The sequence below is a fragment of the Coregonus clupeaformis genome, chromosome 10 (assembly GCF_020615455.1).
Source record: "Coregonus clupeaformis isolate EN_2021a chromosome 10, ASM2061545v1, whole genome shotgun sequence".
NCBI classification, from domain to species: Eukaryota; Metazoa; Chordata; class Actinopteri; order Salmoniformes; family Salmonidae; genus Coregonus; species Coregonus clupeaformis.
The window spans coordinates 61,628,299-61,654,693 of NC_059201.1; the positions used below are offsets into that span (position 1 = coordinate 61,628,299).

The 26,395-nt window shown below is 42.3% G+C and overlaps 1 protein-coding gene across 6 annotated transcripts; it reads left to right on the forward strand.

The window, feature by feature from the left end:
* The first annotated feature begins 204 nt into the window (after nt 1–204).
* LOC121574672 (RNA-binding protein 39-like) lies at nt 205–25,890 on the forward strand. 6 transcript variants are annotated; one of them, XM_045223142.1, is made up of 17 exons: nt 207–655; nt 1,205–1,267; nt 1,629–1,692; nt 4,988–5,037; nt 5,149–5,334; nt 5,979–6,044; nt 6,144–6,197; nt 6,905–7,022; nt 7,346–7,504; nt 9,870–10,007; nt 11,744–11,809; nt 17,959–18,163; nt 18,317–18,403; nt 18,650–18,779; nt 18,957–19,062; nt 19,141–19,219; nt 25,104–25,890. In XM_045223142.1, the coding sequence occupies exons 3-17, from the start codon at nt 1,660–1,662 to the stop codon at nt 25,205–25,207; spliced, it is 1,581 nt and encodes a 526-aa protein (XP_045079077.1). In that variant the 5' UTR covers nt 207–655; nt 1,205–1,267; nt 1,629–1,659; the 3' UTR covers nt 25,208–25,890. The 6 variants fall into 6 exon arrangements, with proteins under 6 accessions (XP_045079073.1, XP_045079075.1, XP_045079072.1 ...); XM_045223138.1 differs by lacking the exon at nt 1,629–1,692 and having other exon boundaries at nt 205–411; nt 7,346–7,498; XM_045223137.1 differs by lacking the exon at nt 1,629–1,692 and having other exon boundaries at nt 206–411.
* The last annotated feature ends 505 nt before the right edge of the window (nt 25,891–26,395 follow it).

The following is a 26,395-nucleotide window of genomic DNA, read 5'->3' on the forward strand; positions in this document are numbered from 1 at the left end:
CCCTATGGGAAAAATGAATTGTGGAAAAACGATTGGAATCATTTCCCTGTTTGACCACTAGGTTTTCTATGTATTATGCTGTGGTACTCTATAAGACACAGTTGCAAAGATGAGTCATCTATCTATCTCTATGGCCTATTGTTCACACACGTATCTGCCCTCTCATTGGCTAGAATGGTCCCACCTGACCTCACCTCCTCCCTCCTGCCTTCCATCTTTGAGGACATGTATTTCCATTGTTAAAGCGGTCACTCGAATATCTTTTAAATAGAATAGACAATCTTTGAATATATTCAGCCTGGAACGTGACCACGGATTCTTTACAGCATGCGCCATTAGATGAGCGCGGGGAACAAGACGCAGCAACAGTTTTTTTCCCGAACTCGCATACATTTTTCTCAACACATCAAGGTTATTTAGATTGTTGTCTGTTTACGCTGTTTCTACTGCTTTGGGGTATCAAAAACCCATATTTGAAGTTACATGTAGCTATTCTTAGTTTGCTATTAACAACGCGGTAGAAAAAAACGTTCGTAGCTTCCAAACGAGAGGCCTACTAGCTAGCTATCCTGTTAGCTAGTTTGTTGCAACAAGAAAACGTTACAAGAAACACTCAGGAGTCTTGTCTTGTTTGAGAAGAAAAAACATTTTTCAGGTATGTTAATGTTCGTTAACGTTACTTGCATACCTGAACGTTGTCTTAATACGTTGTATAGTAATTGCTTGCTTGCTAATTTTCTTGTATAACATTACAGTAGCTTAGTTAGCTTGCTACTTCGTGTGTGGTCATAGCTAACTAGGTAACGTTAGATGGCTAACTTAGCTAGCGTTAGTTAGCTCGCTACCTCCCCTGTTCATCCGTGTGCTACCTAGCTAGCTAACGTGGTCAAGTCAGAAGGTCTTTAGTCAAGTGAACAACATGTTACCTAACCAAGAACATCTCATATGGACAAGCCACGTAATACAAGCCGGTATGGTAAACACACAGACCGTTCATATTTAGCTAGTAGTTCATGTTTTGTGGGGTGAACTGAAGCTTACCTGTTAACAAGCATGTGTTGGCTAGCTAGCGTGGTTAGTATGTTGTGGTACAATGAACGCAATAAATGTATTGCATCAACGGGGTGTAAATACACGATTCTCGTATGACGTGTTGTAGCTAACGTTAATGCATTATTCAAATTATGTTTATCTTCCCCTTTAGTGCTCCATCATCATGGCTGATGACTTTGACATAGAAGCAATGCTTGAGGCTCCATATAGAAAGGTGGGTTTTGGCCTACGGTATTGTTTGTGATTGTATTGTAAATACTGTGTCCATATCGCAACAAAACCATACCTCTTAACTCCAGGGGCGTTTTCCAAATGACCCCACGATGAACGCTGGAATCAAATATTTTAGTATTTTGCAGTTTCTAAAAAATATTTTTGTCAGTGTCTGTCAGACAAGCCCAGGCAATACGTTTGTGATTTGAATGCACTTTATTGTAAATACTGTGGTGGCCTATGTCACCTCTTTGCCCCAAACCCTATATTTCTAGACAAGTAGCCTATTCTATATGTTTCTGTTGTGATGCTGCAGTTCCTTTTGAGACTCTGAATAAACGCCCATCTATCTCTTTTTGTAGACTTGCCTAACGATATCTCACCTCTACTTCCATGAATTCCAGTGTGATCTGTCAAAAAATGAAGGTAGTAATTGCCCAATGTATTGCTGTACTGTGGTCCCCTTGGTAACATAATTGTGGTCATCGAATGGCCAGTCTACAAGGCGAATGCAGTGGATGCACAAGAACATTTGAATTTAGGAGCTGGGTTCTTGATCAGGCCCAGTTGGCATTCTCCTATATTTTATCAACTGGGCTAACATTTTGTGCATGGGCTATGCGAAACCCATTGCTAATGCGCTATACATTTCATTTGGGCGAATCTTATGGTCATGTAGTTGGTAACCAAGAATTTGTCAGCTTTCAAACAATTCCTGTCACATGTCTGAGGAGTTTGTCACAAAGTAGAATCCAGGGCTGTATGTGAGGTGTTCAGAATAGATTCCCTATTTTAGCCTAAATTACAGACAATTGTAGTTCAAGCCTTCTGACTGTTTCACCTCACATACAGCCATTATGCTGCTTTGTGACACTGCAGAACGTTAGCCCAGTCGATTAGGAAAAACACAAATGCTTACCGGGCCTGGTCAAGAAGCCAGTTCTTTTAATTTAAAAGACATACTATGGAGTCAGTATTCAAATATTTGTATGCATGGTGTGGTTGTTCCACATGTTTGACTTTACCCCACTGTTGATTTTAAGACCTCTTGGTAAAAATCTGCCTCTGTATTGATAAAGGTTTGGTAAGCTGACACATTATTGAAATACATGATTGTATGTCCTTTACCTTCAATAAATGAGATGTGTATGGTTAAGTAGAGGAAGCAGGTCTGTTCACAATGTTCACTCTTTTTTCTTATTCTAGTGAGAGAGGACGTGTGGATTTTGTCATTATGCTGCTTTCACCAACAAGTTATTTTACATAACCTGTTTAACAGAAAATTGCTTTTTCTCCATGGTTGACCAGAATGTAATTATTTTTTGCATGCTTATTCATGAGTAAATGTTTATTTCCCCATAAGTCCATTTTATATTTGCCACTGTTTTATGTAAGGGTAAAATTTGATAGAACTAAGTACAAACAGTAGGAAACATGGAACTCTTTTATGCTGCTGGCTACAGCACCAACTAAGGAATTTCATATACCTCATCTAATATTTAATCATATGACTTTCCTTGGAAGTCAATATTGCTAAGCAGTCTGAATCCATGTTTGCTTCAGGGCGAGATAGGTGGCATCGCGCTCTTATCGTCCAAGAAACGAAAATGAGTAGAGATCACTAGAATGGCATCCCCACACTGGAAATCGATCAGTGTCTCGCTGCTAGCATGGGCACATTGGTCTTAGGCAAAGAATAGCCGTGGTACTGATCCGGATGGGGCTGCTGAAGACAGATGCACCAGAGATAGTCCCATGTAGCTCAGTTGGTAGAGCATGGCGTTTGCAACGCCAGGGTTGTGGGTTCGATTCCCACGGGGGGCCAGTATGAAAATGTATGCACTCACTAACTGTAAGTCGCTCTGGATACAGTGAGGGGAAAAAAGTATTTGATCCCCTGCTGATTTTGTATGTTTGCCCACTGACAAAGAAATGATCAGTCTATAATTTTAATGTTAGGTTTATTTGAACAGTGAGAGACAGAATAACAACAACAAGATCCAGAAAAACGCATGTAAATTGTTTTATTGATTGATTTGCATTTTAATGAGGGAAATAAGTATTTGACCCCCTCGCAATCAGAAAGATTTCTGGCTCCCAGGTGTCTTTTATACAGGTAACGAGCTGAGATTAGGAGCACACTCTTAAAAGGAGTGCTCCTAATCTCAGCTTGTTAACTGTATAAAAGACACCTGTCCACAGAAGCAATCAATCAATCAGATTCCAAACTCTCCACCATGGCCAAGACCAACGAGCTCTCCAAGGATGTCAGGGACAAGATTGTAGACCTACACAAGGCTGGAATGGGCTACAAGACCATCGCCAAGCAGCTTGGTGAGAAGGTGACAACAGTTGGTGCGATTATTCGCAAATGGAAGAAACACAAAATAATTGTCAATCTCCCTCACCCTGGGGCTCCATGCAAGATCTCACCTTGTGGAGTTGCAATGATCATGAGAACGGTGAGGAATCAGCCCAGAACTACACGGGAGGATCTTGTCAATGATCTCAAGGCAGCTGGGACCATAGTCACCAAGAAAACAATGGGTAACACACTATGCCGTGTAGGACTGAAATCCTGCAGCACCCGCAAGGTCCCCCTGCTCAAGAAAGCACATATACAGGGCCGTCTGAAGTTTGCCAATGAACATCTGAATAATTCAGAGGAGAACTTGGTGAAAGTGTTGTGGTCAGATGAGACCAAAATCGAGCTCTTTGGCATCAACTCAACGTGTTTGGAGGAGGAGGAATGCTGCCTATGACCCCAAGAACACCGTCAAACATGGAGGTGGAAACATTATGCTTTGGGGGTGTTTTTCTGCTAAGGGGACAGGACAACTTCACTGCATCAAAGGGACGATGGACGGGGCCATGTACCGTCAAATCTTGGGTGAGAACCTCCTTCCCTCAGCCAGGGCATTGAAAATGGGTCGTGGATGGGTATTCCAGCATGACAATGACCCAAAACACACGGCCAAGGCAACAAAGGAGTGGCTCAAGAAGAGCACATTAAGGTCCTGGAGTGGCCTAGCCAGTCTCCAGACCTTAATCCAATAGAAAATCTGTGGAGGGAGCTGAAGGTTTGAGTTGCCAAACGTCAGGCTCAACCTTAATGACTTGGAGAAGATCTGCAAAGAGGTGTTGAACAAAATCCCTCCTGAGATGTGTGCAAACCTGGTGGCCAACTACAAGAAACGTCTGACCTCTGTGATTGCCACCAAGTACTAAGTCATGTTTTGCAGAGGGGTCAAATACTTATTTCCCTCATTAAAATGCAAATCAATTTATAACAATTTTGACATGTGTTTTTCTGGATTTTGTTGTTGTTATTCTGTCTCTCACTGTTCAAATAAACCTACCATTAAAATTGTAGACTGATCATGTCTTTGTCAGTGGGCAAACATACAAAATCAGCAGGGGATCAAATACTTTTTCCCTCACTGTAAGAGCGTCTACTAAATGACGTAAATGTAGAAAATGTAGGTTATGGATTAGTACTCATAGAGCTTGATTTTACGCTAAATGGCTAATCAACATTATGACTGGGGGGGGAAGCTAGTAGACACTTGTTAAATAACCTAACTGTAGATCTCAGTCCCTTTGTTAACTTTTGTATGAATACTTTTTAAAACTATATTTTCTCTTGTTCCCACCCACCTTGATCCTGACGACTTGAAATGTTGCCTCTTCGTCCTCATGCTGTTCTATCTACCTTGCTTAGGATGAGATCAAGCACAGTAGTCCCAATGGCCACGAGGAACGCAGCAAGAAGTAAGTTAAACAGACATGGTTTGGTAACAATCAACACTCAAATGTATTTATTCTTGTTTATTGATCTTTCCTCCTTAACTGCCTTTATATTGAGTAATTCTCTTTCCTCAGGAAAAAGAAGAGCAGGAGCCGAAGCAAAGACCGGAAGCGAAGCAAGAGCCGTGATCGCAAGAAGAGCCATGACCACAAGAGGAGCCGCAGCCGCGAGCGAAAGCGGAGCCGCAGCAAGGAGAGGCGCCGGAGCCGCACTCGGAGCAGAGAGCGCAGCGGCCGATACAGGGACCACAAGACCACCTTGTATGTATGCCTCATCTGGTGTCAGCATCTCCCTTCAGTCTGCGTCACCCCAGTCTGTATAGGAAAGTGTGAGCGTCCCGTTCGCATTCAGCTCCAATTCAAACGGAAAATTAAGGCATTGCTTTTTATCAGTAGTTGAGACGAGGGGGAACATTTAGGCTTGCAGGGTAAAGGTTTTGTTCAATAGTCCCCTGTAGCTCAGTTGGTAGAGCATGGCGCTTGCAACGCCAGGGTTGTGGGTTCGTTTCCCAAGGGGGGCCAGTATGAAAATGTATGCACTCACTAACTGTAAGTCGCTCTGGATAAGAGCGTCTGCTAAATGACTAAAATGTAATAAATAAATAAAAAAAGAGAAGAGATGCGGAATAAAGAGCTTCGGCCCTCAGAGTTGATTAGGCTTTGATGGAAGCGTTTAGAAAGGCAAGAGCCACCACATGGACCCCAATACCACTTTGTTTATTTTGGACCCCAGGAGAGTATCTTCTGCAAAAGCTAATGGGGATCCAAAGAAACAAATAACAACCCCCCACTCCCTCCTGCAGTGTCTTGACTGGCACACTTTAATTCCTGGAGTGCCTTATCCCCCTTATGAGATCAGTAATAGTGGCCTTAGATACTGAGATAAACCTTGTTTTCAATCGCAGCTCTGGGCCGAAATTTAACGGTGGTTCCAGAGGGAAGATTGGCCCTCCACCTGTCATCAAGCTAAGGTTTCTATGACACTATTTTCTGCTGTTTGTGTGGGTAGTTTTGTGCTGTGACGCTGCAATGAATGAACTCATAGATTCTAATGGAGCCCTTTCTTTCAGCCGAAGGCGTTCCAGAAGCCGAAGCCCTTTCAAGAAAGAGAAGAGTCCTGTGAGGTAAGTGTTTAGACAACTTTACTGTTGCTTTGTCTAGGGGACCTAGGCTTGCCTAATTGCTCTGTAACCTGACAGTGTGCATTAACATGAAAGTATGATTGTGTGGACAGTGTTGGGTGTGTGTGCCTGGGGACAGCGGTTTTGCATTCCAGGGGGACAGCTCTGGTGTGACTCCATGGTCAGCCAGCCCAAGCAGGTCATTTATGTTCAGTTGGTGACAATTAATAATCAGAAACTCCAAAAGGGCGTCAAATGAAAGATATGAAATCAAAAGCCCCGAGGGTCGGGAGATCACTTGTTCAACTGATTAGCTTGTTAATTTCCCTCACCTGTGCATACCACAGAACTTCTTATGCTCTGGTATAGAGCTTCCTTACCTGGCCTCAGCAGCCATTGCCCCCTAGGTGTAGGATGTGTATCATGGTAGTGTGCTATCTGTGGCTTACCACTCTTACTCACCTACCACTTTTAGAGAATAAACATCAGAGCTCACTGTGATTCAAAGGGGGGGGCATTTGGCCCATAGTAGACTTGCCCAAAACTTGCAGAGGAGCTGGCACGAGATTTTCATTCCGAGTTGCCGAGATTACCATTTTGATGGCAAAATATAGTAAAATACAAGTGCTTTCTGTCTCAAAGATTGAGGCCACTGTGAAAGACAAAATGGGTTTAACTCATAAGAGTAATTCAATGCTTTGTTTCTACAGGCAGCCAATAGACAATCTGACTCCAGAGGAAAGGGATGCTCGCACTGTGTTCTGCATGCAGCTGGCAGCCAGAATCCGACCACGAGACCTGGAGGAGTTCTTCTCTGCAGTGGGAAAAGTGAGTATCTCAGCTGGTAATGTCATTGTTGTCATTCATGCCGAAAAAGTTTGGACCCAGATTTGCCAAGTGTTTGCACCAGTTGCACCAGTTTTTTTTCCAGCAAATATTTAAACATGAAACTTTACTATATAATTGATTTCTCCTGACCTTTTTGTTCAAGCCTCAATATTTAATTTTCTCTTGAAGATAGGTGTTGCACCTAGTGCAAATTTGTATTTTTGACTTATCACAACCACGAAGACCAATGGATTTAGCAATGTCTTTTCCTCTCATGCCTAAACCATCCATTTGAAAACAGATTATTCTTGTTCATTTTCAAGGTGAGAGATGTGCGCATGATCTCTGACAGAAATTCGAGGAGGTCGAAGGGGATAGCTTACATTGAGTTTGTGGAGGCCAACTCTGTGCCACTGGCTATAGGATTGTCTGGCCAGCGACTTCTGGGAGTGCCAATCATTGTTCAGGCCTCGCAGGTAATGGTCAGTAATCATCTCACATGGATTTTACATTTTCTATTTATTTTAACTAGGGCTGTCAAAGTGAATTCATGAATTATGGTTAACTTTTGAAATGTTCATGCCTTAAATTTTTCATTTAATCACATCTCCATCTGTTTTTCCGAACGCACCCCTTAGAGCTCAACGCGCTCTGTGCTCTCTCGGAAGCTGCAATAGAGCTGTCTGTCTTGTGGTAGGGTGTCCAATCAAAAACGCATCTTTTGACCAATGGGTAAAATAATGTTAATAGTATAGATAATCCTCTAATAAAACCAATGGTCCAAACCTCAAGTCTCTATCATAATCCATTCAAAAGTTATTGGAGTTCTTACTGTTGTAGGATGGTCAGAATCAATGGCAGCCAGAGAGAAAATGTGGTCAAAAATCTGATAAAAACAAAAAAATATCCGGTCTGTGCAAGAATTAAGGTTACTGCAGTGTTTTCCACAAGCACGTGGAGTAGCCAGCCAGCATCCCCTGTGCCGGCTAAGATTTTGGACAAAAAAGCTCTATTTTGGTCTCTGGGACTTTCTAATGCATTGATTCCATCCGAAATAAACTGCGAAATATTGAATACTTTGAGTTTACCTTCCAGATTGGAAAAATTAGGTTTACTATTGTTAACAATTTTAAATTATAGAATTTATGAATTCAGTGTATTATTTTTGGGGGGGGATATCGCCTAGACCTATATGATCAGGACAATTTTAAGTAAGAACATTAAACCTTTTATTAACATTTAATTTGTCTTCTCTTGAGATTTTAAAGCATTTTACTGCAAGATATGAATTGTCACAATTATGTTTGTTCTTCAAATTATGTATTTTAATAAAACAGAAATTAAGTAAATAGCCCAAACATTTCAAAATAAATGAAAGGTTAAATATAATAAAAAAAACATTTTGTGATTTAGCACAACATTTTTCACATGGAACAATTTCTCTAAAATAAACAGAACAGATGCTCAATTAAGTTCTGGGTCCATATGTGTTAAGAGAAGAAATAGAACGACATCAGTTAAATTAGTGAAATAATTAATAAGTGTTTGCAACTCTCTTTGTGAATTGCAGTATGTCATTTATTGAAGAAAAAAAAATACTTGTTTAACAACTGACCTACAGATTTCTTCTTAAATAATCTTGTAAGAGTCTGCTGATTTCCAAAGGCCCATATGCCACTGGGTTAGAGAAATTGTCATTCTTTTTGGGCAGAATTTAGGTTTTATGTGTTGGTCAGTCTGTTTAGCTCAAAATGCCCGCCTACTTGGCGGGCAGGCCCTGAATCGACTCGTAAGATTCACTATTTTTGGAACGGAGTCTGATTTAGTTGCTATACTTCTGAGAACACACACACTTACATCTTTCATAGCAGACTGAGTCAGAACCGTTCACTAGGCCTATCTATTGGAAATCAAAAGCTGTATCTCGCAATGGAATGCTGTATTTAGCAATTTCTTGTCTTGCAATGTCTCACAACTTCAGTAAAGCAGGGCCTATCATTCATGAATAGGCTAGGATATTCTACACGCAACAGACCGATGACTGAACACACACTAGCATCATTAGCTAAGAGAGAGCGCAGGCAAGCCAGCTGCACTGATTTTAATTTTGTGGGGGGAAACCCCCCAAACAATTTTTCCGTTAGGGATTTTTCTTAACGTTAGGATCCCAATTTCGTTTAAATGCTCACACCCCTAATATAGAGGTAAGATTGATATTGATTTTGAGACATGACGTAGTGTTTTCACTTTTTAGTATACACTTTTCAGATTAATTAGAAATTCCAGTTATTTTTTGAAGATTTCTCACAAAAACAAGCGTACCTCTGATGTCAACGGAGCACTGTGCGTATACCAAGAATGTTTATAATGCCATGGCTGAATGCCTCTAGATTCAACACTAATTTCCCACAATGATTTTAATCAAAACAGAACTTCTATTCCATTTAGCTAGAGTTTTTGTTGTAGTTCTCAGGTCAAAAGATGTTGAAACTAGTTAATGTTGAACATGGATAAAAAGTAGCCTAGGCTAGATCTAACTATGATATTTTACATTAACTTTTATATCAGACCTGGCTGAGATGTTATCGTCTTAGAATAGTTTTATTTTGCGATTTCTTCCCCTATAATCAAAATATATTATACTTACAACCCAATGGAATGTGTTTTAAATTGAAACATTTTTAATTACGGTCAAATTTGAAAAATGTAAATTATTCGTAGTTAACTATAGAAAACCATGCAATTTATCTCGATGTAATTATTTAAATCATTCGACAGCCTTTATTTTAACAGCCTGAGGCGATTTGCACCATTTCCCTTCGGTCACTTTGTGTGTGTTCTTTCTAGGCTGAAAAAAACAGGGCTGCTGCCATGGCCAACAACCTGCAGAAGGGCAACGCTGGCCCGATGAGGCTCTACGTCGGATCCTTACACTTTAACATCACAGAGGAGATGCTGAGAGGAATCTTTGAGCCTTTTGGAAGGGTGAGAGTTATTGTATAATGTACCCATAGGCGGCACATGAGTTTCAAGTTTGGGGAAGCTGTTATTCCACACACACAAAAAAATCGCCTTTATAATAAAGTATTCCATGCGTCTATCATCACATTTGCAGACTAACATAAGGTGAAATTCATAATGTGATGAGTAGATTCAGACCTGCCAACCTGCACGCATTTTGTGTACCATGCATGCAATTTGAGGTCAAAGTACGCTGATACGAAAAACGACCCTAAAATATGCAAAGATAGGCTTCTAGTTGACACATTGTGGTTTTTGACTCAACCGTCTGAAGTTGGAGCTGAGCCAATCAGAGGACTTCGGCGAGGAGAAAAAAATCTGTAGCGCTCTGCTCTGACCCGTAGTCATAGTATTATTTTCCTTCCTCAAGCTGGATGGCAGCTCTCCACTTCATCCGTTGATACCACTGTGAGGAAAAAGTTTAGGGAAAATGGAGAACGAACTGTTTAAGTGTTAGTCAAGCACATAACCAGTTTTGTAATTAGCTCCTTATCTAAGGCGTCATTACGACAAAGGTAGTTAGCGACAGTGTTTAGTCAACTAAGCGAACATTTTCTTGCCCGCACATGCTTTGATCGCCAACGGTAGTAGGTGCAAGCGCATTGACGAGCAAGGAAACGTGCTGTGTTGAGGTAGTTCAGAGCGTGTCGCTGTGTGGATGGAAACAGACGTGGCAGAGGGAGCTGTTCCGCTAATAGCATCCTTCACAAAGTTATGTTAGGCCTACTAATCTTTAAGTCTATGTTAATTAATCAGGTCTTGATCTCTCCTCTTGATATAGCTGTATGTCAACAGTAGGCTCGATATGATAATAGTCAGTTCACCAATGACGACAAAGCATGTTGAATGACTGGTAGCCTAGTAATCAGACCTAACTTGATGGATTAGGGTGTGGCACTCTGAAACAAGCTCAAATAGGCCTAGTTCAGTTTCATATTCCAAATAGCCTACAGTAAGCTAGACTACTACATTGCATCCAGTAATTGAATTCAGTATTTTTTCCCCAAACAAAGTTAAGAAACCAGTTTACAATTCAATTTCACTAGACTATCCACATAAAAACACCTATGAATTTGAATAATCATTATCCCTAAATGTAACCTATAAAATGTAAAGTGTCATTGAGACCACCTCAATTTAATTCAGGAGCAAACAATACTTTTGTGTTGGCTACATTGTTTGATATAATTTCAGACTCTGTTTCAGGAAATGGCAGTTACAGGTTTTTCAAAAATGTAAAATGTGCCAACCTCCTTAGGGGGAAGTTGACTGACCCCCCCGACCTCCCCTCTACCCAACCTTAGGCCTACATCAGCACCATCTTGTCAGAAAATCAGATTGCGAGCCCTGATTGTACATTTAAACGTATTTCTAGTTAGCTACTGAAGAGCAGACAATTACCAAATACCAATAAGTCTATAGCCTACTGGGGCAGTCTTCTGCCAACATCATTATTAGGCAAAAAAAATATTCATGTAATTCTGTAATTTCATATGACTGGAGACATTAGCAGCATCTTTTTCATTCCACAAAAATGACTGAAATCACAGGCTACTCTGACAAACTGAGATCAATAAAAACAAGCTTGTCTTAAATGCAACCAAAAGCCTAGGCCTATGAAAAGAGGGTAGACACACAGATTGCCTACAATATATCAGTGCAATGCAGATTTTAATCTGTTATCCATTTCCTTCCACCAGATTGAGAGTATTCAGCTCATGATGGACAGTGAGACTGGGAGATCTAAAGGATATGGCTTCATCACTGTAAGTATCACACTCAATCCAGTCAATCTTATCTCTTCCTGTATCAGAAAATTAAATCCCCTCATTGACTACATTTACATGCACACCAGGGTTTCCGTTAGCCGGTAATATCCGGCTTTTGGCCGATTAAAAAAATATAATAAGAAAAGCTGATAAATCAAATTGCCGCTTGCCAAAAAAGAAATCCCCTTGTGAAATAATGTATTTTTGCATGTTAATTTATTTGAAATACCAGTGATGTAGCGCAAGAGCTGCTCATTGAGCTCCAACAGCTGTTTGTTGCTGGTGGTGTGAAACATGTGCTTTTAATAAAGGCCAATCATTGGGCAACAATTCTGAAGGCAATCGTGTGTTAAAAAAAAACAAAAAAAAAACAATGGCCGCGATTTGAAAATGGCTATTATTTGTATTTCTCAACTGGCAATTGAAGCGCGCTTTCCATTCACCATTCAAGTGCATAGGCAACTAGGAAGGCTTTAGCGCTTCACACTACATTTAACATTTAAGTCATTTAGCAGACGCTCTTATCCAGAGCAACTTACAAATTGAATGCCAAGAGTGTGCAGAACTGTCATCAAGGCAAAGGGTGGCTATTTGAAGAATCTCAAATATAAAATATATTTTGATTTGTTTAACACTTGTGTGGTTATTACTACATGATTCCATATGTGTTATTTCATAGTTTTGATGTCTTCACTATTAATCTACAATATAGAAAAAATATATCATAACCCTTGAATGAGTAGGTGTCAACTGTTGATTGGTACTGTATTTTTTAGCATGATCTTTCATTTTAATAAATTCCAATAACGTGGAGGAAAAAGGTAATTGCACCGCGTATTCTCTAACATCTTCAAATTGCTAATCAGAATTCAGTAAGCATAACGCATGCCGTTGCATGTTCTGTTAAAGATGCACTATGCAGAAATCTTTCGGCTATTTCCTGGTTGCTAAAATTATAATAGTTTGCCTCATTTCAGTTTGCGACAAAACAAGTATAGTGTAGATAATCATTGTACCCTCTAAACCGCTGTGAAATTTGTTTTCCATAACCAAAAATATTGTTTTTCAGCTGTTTGAAGATGGTGCACAAAACCGAAAGTAAGACGCAAAAACTAACCTTATGAACAGGAAGTATAAAAATAACACACAACATATCTACCTCTTCTTAGACTTGCTTTCAATCAGTGACAGATCTATCACTTGCATTTCTATGTGAATTTGGTCAGGTCACCCACAAAGTTACATATTGCAGCTTTAAGATGAATTACCATAAACTAAATGTGATTTGTCATTCTGAGATCTGTGGGTGGATGCCCTAATCAGGTTACGCAACCAATGCATATGGGTCCTGTACATTTCTTAAATGTCAGATAAATGAAAATGCTGCTGGTCAAATGTCCGGCGCCACATTTTCCTAACGGAAACCCTGATGCATACAACACCAGGCAGGCGCAAACTCCATCCCACCAAAACAGGCACTATTTTCCAACAGCACACTAAAAGGGCATTATTATAATTTTCACAATATTATTCCAATCTCATTGTGGAAATATAAAACAGGAAAATGTTTTTGACTGCACTGGGCAGTTAACTGTTATTTTGACAGGGAGTCATGCTGAGACCAAGGCTTTTTTTTATATACCGTATTTTCCGCACTATAAGGCGCACTTAAAAGCCTTTAATTTTCTCCAAAAACGACAGTGCGCCTTATAATCCGGAGCGCCTTATATATGGATCAATTGGTTAATTGGTTGATCCATGCTGGTTGTACACGCCGCTCAAGGCGCTCTGTCAAAATGTTTCAGTATGAAAAACCAATAAAAACAATTTAATAATAATGAAATGTTTCAGTACGACTGGTAAACTACAAAGCCGCACCGCTTGCAGCATTACGGCTACCGTTGTCAGTAAACACTGGTACTGTGCTTACTCACAGTCCCACACCACTTGTCTGTGTATAAAGACCCCAAAATGGCAGCTTTCAAGAGACACGCTTACGACGCAGAGTTCAAGCTCAAGGCTGTCGGTCACGCAGTAGAATATGGGAATAGAGCAGCAGCGAGAGAATTCAACATTAATGAATCAATGGGTCTCAACTGTGGTCCAAGCTTTCACGAAGGCAGGAATAATCTCTAAACTGCCAGGCAACAGCAGCGACACTGACTCGGATAATGACGAGAGGGAGCCGGGCAGGTTGGATGCCGTAGTCGCCCAACTGTTCAATTCGGACACTGAAGAAGAAGAATTCGAGGGATTCGTGGACGGGGAATGAACTGAAAAAGTGAGCTTTACGTGTTATACGTAACTGAACAATGTTGAGTTATGCACTAACGTTTGATTTAGTGGTATCAGACTGTTTCTTTTACTACGTGTTTACTGAATCAGGGAAAAGTTCCCCTCCACGTTTGGGAGAAGAGTGAGCAAGGCTGGGAGATATTGTTAATATGCACATTAACGTTTGAACAACGTTACCATGGTAGTGAACGGAGTTGTCAGAACGCTTAATCCAGGCTCTGTCGTAGCTGGCCGCGACCGGGAGACCCATGGGGCGGCGCACAATTGGCCCAGCGTCGTCCAGGGTAGGGGAGGGAATTGCCGGCAGGGATGTAGCTCAGTTGGTAGAGCATGGTGTTTGCAACACCAGGGCTGTGGGTTCAATTCCCACGGGGGTATAAAAAATAATGTATGCACTAACTGTAAATCGCTCTGGATAAGAGCGTCTGCTAAATGACTAAAATGTAAAATGTAAATGTTAATAAAGTTTGACTTTATCTGACTGTTTTGTTGACATTCCCTTTAGCACAGCTCCATCTAGTGGATGCATAACGCAACCCCAGTCAATCGTTTGACTATTTTCTATTCTATGCGCCTTATAATCCAGTGCGCCCTATATATGAAAACAGTTCTAAAATAAACCAGTCATTGAAGGTGCGCCTTATAATCCGGTGCGCCTTATAGTGCGGAAAATACGGTAATCATGAGGCCTGTATACTCGTCGATACAAATCGGCCACACGGTGGCGCTATAACGGGCACGTGTTTATCTCTTGATCTGTTTGACTGATGAAATTTAGCGCACACACTCAGAGGTGATTAGCTAACCTGTAAAGTATGGTTCAGTTTGGCCGCATGAGGGCACTGTTGGACATAACCATTCATGTAAGCTCATTGGCTTATTGTGGCCATATAGTCTTGGAAAATATTGCCTTTTGAAGATGTGCATCCATACAGGCTATATACCAAATTTGGTGCCTAGCGGTTCTGGTTGAAGACATTTACATTTTAGTCATTGGTGAAGTGCGAAGGTCCACACCATCTCATGCCAATAGGCCACATGGTGGCGCTATAACAATCTAACATGCAAACTTTGAAAGGTCACGCCCCTCACCCCATTTGACCTAGTCATGAAATTCGGTACGTAGGTCCCTCTTCAAAACAAAAAACATTTGCCTCGAGGACCCATAAGGTCCACCATGATGGATTTCCCTCCATCTTAAATTTTGTGAAAAACACTTAAAACGTTACTCCTCTGGCACCGAATGACCGATCTGTGCGAAACGTAATGTGGCCATCTACAGTTGAAGTCGGAATTTTACATACACCTCAGCCAAATACATTTAAACTCAGTTTTTTCACAATTCCTGACATTTAATCCTATTAAAAAGTCCCTGTCTTAGGTCAGTTAGGATCACCACTTTATTTTAACATTTTTACATTTTAGTCATTTAGCAGACGCTCTTATCCAGAGCGACTTACAGGAGCAATTAGGGTTAAGTATGTGAAATGTCAGAATAATAGTAGAGAATTATTTATTTCAGCTTTTATTTCTTTCATCACATTCCCAGTAGGTCAGAAGTTACACTCAATTAGTATTTGGTAGCATTCCCTTTAAATTGTTTAACTTGTGTCAAATGTTTCGGGTAGCCTTCCACAAGCTTTCCACAATAAATTGTGTGAATTTTGGCCTATTCCTCCTGACAGAGCTGGTGTAACTGAGTCAGGTTTGTAGGCCTCCTTGCTCGCACACGCTTTTTCAGTTCTGCCCACAAATGTTCTATAGGATTGAGGTCAGGGCTTTGTGATGGCCACTCCAATACCTTGACTTTGTTGTCCTTAAGCCATTTTTCCACAACTTTGGAAGTATGCATGGGGTCATTGTCCATTTGGAAGACCCATTTGTGACCAAGCTTTAACTTCCTGACTGATGTCTTGAGATGTTGCTTCAATATAGCCACAATTTCCCTTCCTCATGATGCCATCTATTTTGTGAAGTGCACCAGTCCCTCTTGCAGCAAAGCACCCCCACAGCATGATGCTGCCACCCCCCATGCTTCACAGTTGGGATAGTGTTCTTTGGCTTGCAAGCAACCACCTTTTTCCTCATTATGGCCAAACAGTTCTATTTTTGTTTCATCAGACCAGAGGACATTTCTCCAAAAAGTAAGATCTCCCCATGTGCAGTTGCAAACGTAGTCTGGCCTTTTTATGGCGGTTTTGGAGCAGTGGCTTCTTCCTTGCTGAGCGGCCTTTCAGGTTGTCGATATAGGACTCGTTTTACTGTGGATATAGATACTTTTGTACCTGTTCCCTCCAGCATCTTCACAAGGTCCTTTGCTGTTATTCTGGAATTCATTTGCACCAAAGTACGTTCATCTCTATGAGTCAGAACGCGTCTCCTTCCTGAGCGGTATGACGGCTGCGTGAGACATGGTGTTTATCCTTGCGTACTATTGTTTGTACAGAAGAACGTGGTACCTTCAGTCATTTGGAAATTGCTCCCATGGATGAACCAGACTTGTGGAGGTCTACACATGTTTTTCTGAGGTCTTGGCAGATTTCTTTTGATTTTTCCATCATGTCAAGCAAAGAGGCACTGAGTTTGAAGGTAGGCCTTGAAATACATCCACAGGTACACCTTCAATTGACTCAAATTATGTCAATTAGCCTATCAGAAGCTTCTGAAGCCATTACATTTTCCAAGCTGTTTAAAGGCACAGTGAACTTAGTGTATGTAAACTTCTGACCCTCTGGAATTGTGATACAGTGAAATAATCTGTCTGTAAACAATTGTTGCAAAAATTACTTGTGTCATGCACAAAGTAGATGTCATAACCGACTTGCCAAAACTATAGTTTGTTAACAAGAAATTTGTGGAGTGGTTGAAAAACGAGTTTTAATGACTCCAACCTTAGTGTATGTAAACTTCCGACTTCAACTGTATGAACCAAAGTTCTCCAACGCAACATTTTCCAGACTAGTACCTAAAACATGGCTATTGACCAATAAATTAAGCTAACATATGGAGGTGTTTTAACATGGTCATACCATGGATCATTTAGGCATAATAAAATATGTAATTTGGCCTTTACTACTATATAGCCCGTAGAAACGCATTGAATGACATTCATAAATGGCAAAAAATACAGTCAAAATATAACTCAAAGGAATAAGGTTTTGAAGTGTCTGTCCTATATCTAAGATTTATAAGAAAGCTCCGGAAATATACATTTTTGTTGGCACTAAACTACTTCCCATACTTCCATTCGTTTGTATTCAGACAAGTCCGAAGCGAAACTGAAAACGCCATCGCATTCGTGAGAGTCTCCCCTTTCCATAGTGTGGTCATATTATACTGAACAAAAATATATACGCAACAATTTCAAAGATTTTACTGAGTTACAGTTCATATAAGGAAATCCGTCAATTGAAATAATTTCACAATTATTTTATTTCAATTGATTACAGAAGTAGCTCATCTTAGGGCGATTTGTCCTGATGGTGGCACAGTGAGCCCACAGCTTCAACCCCAGAATTGCTGCTTGCAGCTTGAATTATGGTTTGTGTCTGGACCATGGTCTATTTTCAGTGCCCACATTATTCTGACTTATTTTAGAATGTTATAATGTGAATGTCAACGCATAATGCCAGGAGACCTATCAAAAAAAGCATTATTCTTAACGGTAATGCATACTTTTTTTGCATGCAGTTTTGTGGGAGTGTGTTCTCTCTATATTACAACAATTAAATGTAATTTTCACGGACCTCAATTTTATAATGAAGTGTTTGAGAAAGGTTTTCAATTGGTCTGTACAAACCCTGATTAGTGTGCATGTAAACAGTCATTGAAATGGCATGTTTCCTCTCCAGTTCTCAGACGCAGAGTGTGCCAAGAAGGCCCTGGAGCAGTTGAACGGCTTTGAGCTGGCCGGCCGGCCCATGAAGGTGGGCCATGTGACGGAGCGCACAGATGCCTCCAGCGCCAGTTCATTCCTGGACAGCGACGAGCTGGAGAGGACGGGCATCGACCTGGGCACCACCGGGCGCCTGCAGCTCATGGCCCGGCTGGCTGAAGGTAAAGCCAGAGACCCCAGGGCCTGTATTTACAAATAATCTTGAAATCATGCGTACTCTTAAATCACGTCAGATTCTTACTGAGTTTCACTTAAGAACCGATTCATAAAGTGTGAACAAGTACGAATGTCGAGCCCAATATCTTCTCTTTCAGGCACGGGACTGCAAATTCCCCCAGCCGCACAGCAAGCCCTGCAGATGAGTGGGGCCATTGCTATTGGTGCCATGGCCGCTGTATCAGGTAATAAAAGGATGATCAATTGGACAAGCACATCTGACTGCCGTGGCTGGTTTTCTCTGAGCTATTTGGAAAAGGCAGGTTTTATCCGGCATTGATCGAATCTGTAGATTTGCCAGTGAGACGCTATGATTGGTTGATATAATGCGAGGAGCTGGTCTGTGAGACTCGCAAATTAAACATGAATAATGTTCAGTTAGTTTAATGTGATATGACACATTTTGACACTTTATTATTTTTACATTTTAGCTGCCATGAATCCTGCTATGAACATGAACATGAATATGAACAATATGAACATGAATACAGCTATGAACCTGCCATCCCAGCCACTTGCTACACACTGTTTCCAGCTGTCTAACATGTTCAACCCTCAGTCGTAAGTATTGAACTATTAATCTAGTTGTTCAATGCAGCATCCTTGTATCCCAAGGGGGCCAGCTGATGAAAGAACACAAACTATAGACTTCTTGGACCTTAAGATGATATTTGTTCCCAAATACTGGTCCCAATCACTAGTCCCTTGTGGGTGATGATTTCCGATCTGGTTTTACAGTGAAGATGACCCAGGCTGGGATGTTGACATTCAGCATGATGTCATTGAGGAATGCAACAAACATGGAGGAGTTGTGCACATATACGTCGATAAGAATTCCACTGAAGTAAGACTTGAATGTAGTTGAATGGTTTTGAAATGGTTGCAGTCTTAAATAGAAATTAATTACAGTTTTTATTTTTAGGGCAACGTGTATGTGAAATGTCCAACCATTCCTGCTGCCATGGCTGCAGTAAACGCATTACATGGTCGATATTTTGCAGGTAAGAGAACTGACTAATGACTCAATTATACACTCACCGGGCAGTTTATTAGGTACTGTCGGACCCCTTCTTTGCCTCCAGAACAGACTGAATTCTTCGGGGCATTGTACAAGGTGTCGGAAATGTTCCACAGGTATGTTGGTCCATGCTGACACGATGGCATCACGCAGTTGCTGCAGATTGGACAGCGGTACATTCATGCTGCGAACTGCCCATTCCATCTCATTCCAAAGATGCTCTATTGGGTTGAGGTCTGGGGACAACACAGGCCACTCAAGTAAACTGAACTCGCTGTGATGTTACAGGCGATGTTTTTCCACTCAATTGTCCAGTTTTGGTGATCGTGTGCGTTTTTAGCTGATAGGAGTGGAACCCGGTGTGGTCGTCTGCTGCAATAGCCCAAGGATCGACGAGTTGGGGGGGGTAGAAGGATTACTTTATCCTATCCCAGGTATTCCTTAAAGAGGTGGGGTTTCAAATGTCTCCGGAAGGTGGTGAGTGACTCCGCTGTCCTGGCGTCGTGAGGGAGCTTGTTCCACCATTGGGGTGCCAGAGCAGCGAACAGTTTTGACTGGGCTGAGCGGGAACTATGCTTCCGCAGAGGAAGGGGAGCCAGCAGGCCAGAGGTGGATGAACGCAATGCCCTCGTTTGGGTGTAGGGACTGATCAGAGCCTGAAGGTACGGAGGTGCCGTTCCCCTCACTGCTCCATAGGCAAGCACCATGGTCTTGTAACGGATGCGAGCTTCAACTGGAAGCCAGTGGAGTGTGCGGAGGAGGGGGGTGACGTGAGAGAACTTGGGAAGGTTGAACACCAGACGGGCTGCGGCATTCTGGATGAGTTGTAGGGGTTTAATGGCACAGGCAGGGAGCCCAGCCAACAGCGAGTTGCAGTAATCCAGACGGGAGATGACAAGTGCCTGGATTAGGACCTGTGCCGCTTCCTGTGTAAGGCAGGGTCGTACTCTCCGAATGTTGTAGAGCATGAACCTGCAGGATCGGGTCACCGCCTTGATGTTAGCGGAGAACAACAGGGTGTTGTCCAGGGTCACGCCAAGGCTCTTCGCACTCTGGGAGGAGGACACAACCGAGTTGTCAACCGTGATGGCGAGATCATGGAACGGGCAGTACTTCCCCAGGAGGAAGAGCAGCTCCGTCTTGCCAGGGTTCAGCTTGAGGTGGTGATCCGTCATCCATACTGATATGTCTGCCAGACATGCAGAGATGCGATTCGCCACCTGGTTATCAGAAGGGGGAAAGGAGAAGATTAGTTGTGTATCGTCAGCGTAGCAATGATAGGAGCGGATATGACAGAGCCAAGTGACTTGGTGTATAGGGAGAAAAGGAGAAAAGGAGAGGGCCTAGAACTGAGCCCTGGGGGACACCAGTGGTGAGAGCACGTGGTGCGGAGACAGCTTCTCGCCACGCCACTTGGTAGGAGCGACCGGTCAGGTAGGACGCAATCCAGGAGTGAGCCGCGCCGGAGATGCCCAGCTTGGAGAGGGTGGAGAGGAGGATCTGATGGTTCACAGTATCAAAGGCAGCAGACAGGTCTAGAAGGACAAGAGCAGAGGAGAGAGAGTTAGCTTTAGCAGTGCGGAGAGCCTCTGTGACACAGAGAAGAGCACTCTCAGTTGAATGACCAGTCCTGAAACCTGACTGGTTTGGATCAAGAAGGTCATTCTGAGAGAGATAGCAAGAGAGTTGGCTAAAGACGGCACGCTCAATAGTTTTGGAAAGAAAAGAAAGAAGGGATACTGGTCTGTAGTTGTTGACATCAGTGGGATCGAGTGTTGGTTTTTTGAGAAGGGGTGCAACTCTCGCTCTCTTGAAGACGGAAGGGACATAGCCAGCGGTCAAGGATGAGTTGATCAGTGAGGTGAGGTAGGGGAGAAGGTCACCGGAGATGGTCTGGAGAAGAGAGGAGGGGATGGGGTCAAGCGGGCAGGTTGTTGGGCGGCCTGCAGTCACTAGTCGCAAGATTTTATCTGGAGAGAGAGGGAGAAAGAAGTCAAAGCATAGGGTAGGGCAGTGTGAGCAGGACCAGCAGTGTCATTAGACTTAACAAACGAGGATCGGATGTCGTCAACCTTCTTTTCAAAGTGGTTGACGAAGTCATCCACAGAGAGGGAGGAGGGGGGATTCAGCAGTGAGGAGAATGTGGCAAAGAGCTTCCTAGGGTTAGAGGCAGATGCTTGGAATTTAGAGTGGTAGAAAGTGGCCTTAGCAGCAGAAACAGATGAAGAAAATGTAGAGAGGGAGTGAAAAGATGCCAGGTCGGCAGGGAGTGTAGTTTTCTTCCATTTCCGCTCAGCTGCCCGGAGCTCTGTTCTGTGAGCTCGCAATGAGTCGTCAAGCCACGGAGCTGGAGGGGAGGACCGAGCCGGCCGGGAGGATAGGGGACACAGGGAGTCAAAGGATGCAGAAAGGGAGGAGAGGAGGGTTGAGGAGGCAGAATCAGGAGATTGGAGGGAGAAGGATTGAGCAGAGGGAAGAGATGATAGGATGGAAGAGGAGAGAGTAGTGGGAGAGAGAGCGAAGGTTGCGGCGGCGCGTTACCATCTGTGTAGGGGCAGAGTGAGTAGTGTTGGAGGAGAGCGAGAGAGAAAAAGGATACAAAGTAGTGGTCGGAGACATGGAGGGGAGTTGCAGTGAGATTAGTAGAAGAGCAACATCTAGTAAAGATGAAGTCAAAGCGTATTGCCTGCCTTGTGAGTAGGGGGACGGTGAGAGGTGAGGTCAAAAGAGGAGAGGAGTGGAAAGGAGGCAGAGAGAAATGAGTCAAATGTAGACTTAGGGAGGTTGAAATCCCCCAAAAACTGTGAAGGGTGAGCCATCCTCAGGAAAGGAACTTATCAAGGCGTCAAGCTCATTGATGAACTCTCCAAGGGAACCTGGAGGGCGATAGATGACAAGGATATTAAGCTTAAATGGGCTAGTGACTGTGACAGCGTGGAATTCAAATGAGGAGATAGACAGATGGGTTAGGGGAAAAATTGAGAATGACTACTTGGGAGAGATGAGGATTCCTGTGCCACCACCCCTCTGACCAGATGCTCTCGGGGTATGCGAGAACACATGGTCAGACGAGGAGAGAGCAGTAGGAGTGGTAATCCATGTTTCCGTCAGCGCCAGGAAGTCGAGGGACTGGAGGGTAGCATAGGCTGGGATGAAGTCAGCCTTGTTGGCAGCAGAACGGCAGTTCCAGAGGCTGCCTGAGACCTGGAACTCCAGGTGTGTGGTGCGTGCAGGGACCACCAGGTTAGAGAGGCAGCAGCCACGCGGTGTGAGGCGTTTGTGTAGCCTGTGCGGAGAGGAGAGAACAGGGATAGGCAGAGGCATAGTTGACAGGCTGTAGCAGATGGCTACAATAATGCAGAGGAGATCGGAATGAAATGAACTAAACATCTGGGAAAGGAGAGAGCAAGGCCTCCCTCACCAAAAAAATATAACTCTCCCAACTTCCACCTCAGAAACTATAATTGTTTCACTGAACCACCCGAATAAAGCTCTCCCAACTTCCACTTTAGAAATTAGAATTGTTGTAAACTACAGCGGTTCAATGTTTCAAGGACTAGACTCAACTTACTTTATTCAGCTAGCTAAGTATGACGCCATAGCTAACTAGCATGCTAGCATCCAATAACACACAGTTTAGCACCAATACTTGGTTACAACAAACTACCAATAGTGTGTTAACACACTAAACAGATAATTCGTGTCCGTGTCTAGTTCTTTCATAACGCAGCAATGATTAAACGTTGGCTAGCTAGCACAAAGATATTATATTTAGCTACCACAGTACAGCCAGCTGGTAGTGTTGGCTAGCTAGCAATGGCTGCTGTGTTGACTTTGTTTGAAAAACGGCGTCGCTGCAAACGAATGTAGCTGGCTAAAAGGATATTGTATTTAGTTGCTACCGTTGCTAATAGCTACTAGCCAGCTAGGCCAGGAGGTAAGTTAGCTAGCTAGCTTCGTGCTACACCCGGCACCGCCGAATACAAAAGTAACCTACAATAACTACATACAACAACTACCCACAACAGCCCACGATGCCTACCTATAATACCTAATAATATACAGCCCACGATGCCTACCTATAATACCTAACTACAATCTAAATACATAGTTTAAGCCTTACTCGACAAAGCCCAAGCTATGTATAAAGCCAAACTTACCCAACGCCAGCTAACTGGGTGGCAGACTGCAATCAGTAGCTGTAATTAAGTACAGCAGCTACCAACCACCTAACGTTAATGCCTCGGATAATGAGGTTAGAAAAACAGCTGAATGGTAGGTAGCTCAAAGTCTCTTAGGTCACTTGTTTTGCCCATTTTCTAACGGTCAATCAAAAGTAACTGGATGCCTTTCTGATTGCTTTATATACAGTGAGGGAAAAAAGTATTTGATCCCCTGCTGATTTTGTACGTTTGCCCACTGACAAAGAAATGATCAGTCTATAATTTTAATGGTATGTTTATTTGAACAGTGAGAGACAGAATAACAACAACAAAATCCAGAAACACGCATGTCAAAAATGTTATAAATTGATTTGCATTTTAATGAGGGAAATAAGTATTTGACCCCTCTGCAAAACATGACTTAGTACTTGGTGGCAAAACCCTTGTTGGCAATCACAGAGGTCAGACGTTTCTTGTAGTTGGCCACCAGGTTTGCACACATCTCAGGAGGGATTTTTTCCCACTCCTCTTTGCAGATCTTCTCCAAGTCATTAAGGTTTCGAGGCTGATGTTTGGCAAATCGAACCTTAAGCTCCCTCCACAGATTTTCTATGGGATTAAGGTCTGGAGACTAGCTAGGCCACTACAGGACCTTAATGTGCTTCTTCTTGAGCCACTCCTTTGTTGCCTTGGACGTGTGTTTTGGGTCATTGTCATGCTGGACTAGCCATCCATGACCCATTTTCAATGCCCTGGCTGAGGGAAGGAGGTTCTCACCCAAGATTTGACGGTACATGGCCCCGTTCATCGTCCCTTTGATGCGGTGAAGTTGTCCTGTCCCCTTAGCAGAAAAACACCCCCAAAGCATAATGTTTCAACCTCCATGTTTGACGGTGGGGATGGTGTTCTTGGGGTCATAGGCAGCATTCCTCCTCCAAAACCGGCGAGTTGAGTTGATGCCAAAGAGCTCTATTTTGGTCTCATCTGACCACAACACTTTCACCCAGTTCTCCTCTGAATCATTCAGATGTTCATTGGCAAACTTCAGACGGGCAGGTATATGTGCTTTCTTGAGCAGGGGGACCTTGCGGGTGCAGCAGGATTTCAGTCGTTCACGGTGTAGTGTGTTACCAATTGTTTTCTTGGTGACTATGGTCCCAGCTGCCTTGAGATCATTGACAAGATCCTCCCGTCTAGTTCTGGGCTGATTCCTCACCGTTCTCATGATCATTGCAACTCCACGAGGTGAGATCTTGCATGGAGACCCAGTCTCCATCCCTTTAAGAGTGTGCTCCTAATCTCAGCTCGTTACCTGTATAAAAGACACCTGGGAGCCAGAAATCTTTCTGATTGAGAGGGGGTCAAATATTTATTTCCCTCATTAAAATGCAAATCAATTTATAACATTTTCTGACATGCGTTTTCTGGATTTTTTTGTTGTTATTCTGTCTCTCACTGTTCAAATAAACCTACCATTAAAATTATAGACTGACCATTTCTTTGTCAGTGGGCAAACGTACAAAATCAGCAGGGGATCAAATACTTTTTTCCCTCACTGTAGCAAGCCTCGGCCACGTGACTCACTGTCTATAGGAGCGATCCGTTTTCGTGACCGAGGTGGTGACTAAATTGTCAGTGATTGGAGTCTTTATTTTTTATTTTTAATACAATGTTTTGTCTGAACTGTCATAATTTCCTTCACAGGTAAAATGATCACAGCGGCATACGTCCCTCTCCCGACATATCACAACCTTTTCCCTGACTCTGTGACGGCTACCCAGCTCCTAATCCCTCCCGCTCGCCGGTGATCTCACAGCAAGACACACAAAAGGATTTGTTGGACACTGTATAATTGATTATTTTCCCTTTCCTCTTTTTAAAAGTTTGACATTTTATTGTCTGTGGTCTGTTTTTCATTCCTGCAAGTTATGGCAGTATGTTTTTATTTTATGTTAGTAGATTAATGAAGATTTTTTTTTCCAGCAACACATGTTTTTTTTTTTTAGACTTTCCTTACGTTGGTGGCAAAAAGAATCAAAGCTTCATTTGCGTAGCCACATCCAAACATGTGTTGGGCAGTGAGGGTGGAGTTTCAACCAGTCTAATAAAGGGATTATAGTCCCTGAAGAGTTTATTGGTGGATCTGGACAATTTACCATTTTATCTTTTGTAAAATGTATTTTTGTTCATACACTGTCTTGTGCTTGATCGCTTTGAAGGGCATGTTTTCCCTGAAGAAGTGTACAACTTAGACACCCAGACACAAGAAAATAGGATATTGATTATTTTTGGAGAAAAAAAAATAAAATTCGAACATTGCCGTTTCAATTATACATCAGAATATTATTCAATGTTTTAAGCTCCATGAGCTCTGAAAACGTAATGACTGATTTCAGTTGTGCTCATTTAGAGACATTTGGTTTTTCAGTATCTGTTTTCTAATCAAGATTTGATTTTGTAAAGACCTTGATTAAAACGTATTTTAAAGTCATCCAGTTTCTTTCCTTGCGCAATACTGTCTGTAGCACATACTTTTATCCTCCCATTTGGTATATCCACAAATCTAAAACTGATTGGGGAAAACGTAAATGCTGATGAGACATAGAATCTCAAAGATGTCAACTCAGCGGGCAATATTGAACTCTTGACAGTTATAACACATGTTGCTTTAATGAGGCAATCTGTGATTGCTACATCCATTTTTGGACTTTTCGATTCATTATATGAACCTATTGATTCTTAAATTATTTAACTTAGTTTAGTTCAACTGTCATGCCCATCCTTCATCTCTTTACCAAAACGGGTGTCTTGTGTGATGTGAAAAACACAGTATTTGGCTAAGCAGTTAACATATGTTGAAAGACAATTCTCTGAGATCATACTATAATTTAGGCCTTGGTATGAATTTGGAGCAACACTATGGGCTCTATTTTAACAAACTTAGCGCAATAGCCAATGTTAGCGCAACTGTCGAGTTGTGGGTTTGTGTGTCGAAT

Coding starts and splice junctions, on each gene's coding strand:
- LOC121574672 (XM_045223137.1), top strand. CDS start 340: ATGAGCGCGGGGAACAAGACGCAGCAACAGTTTTTTTCCCGAACTCGC. Junction 5,335..5,978: donor AGGGACCACAAGACCACCTT/GTATGTATGCCT, acceptor TTTCAATCGCAG/CTCTGGGCCGAAATTTAACG. Junction 11,810..17,958: donor AAGGATATGGCTTCATCACT/GTAAGTATCACA, acceptor TTTCCTCTCCAG/TTCTCAGACGCAGAGTGTGC.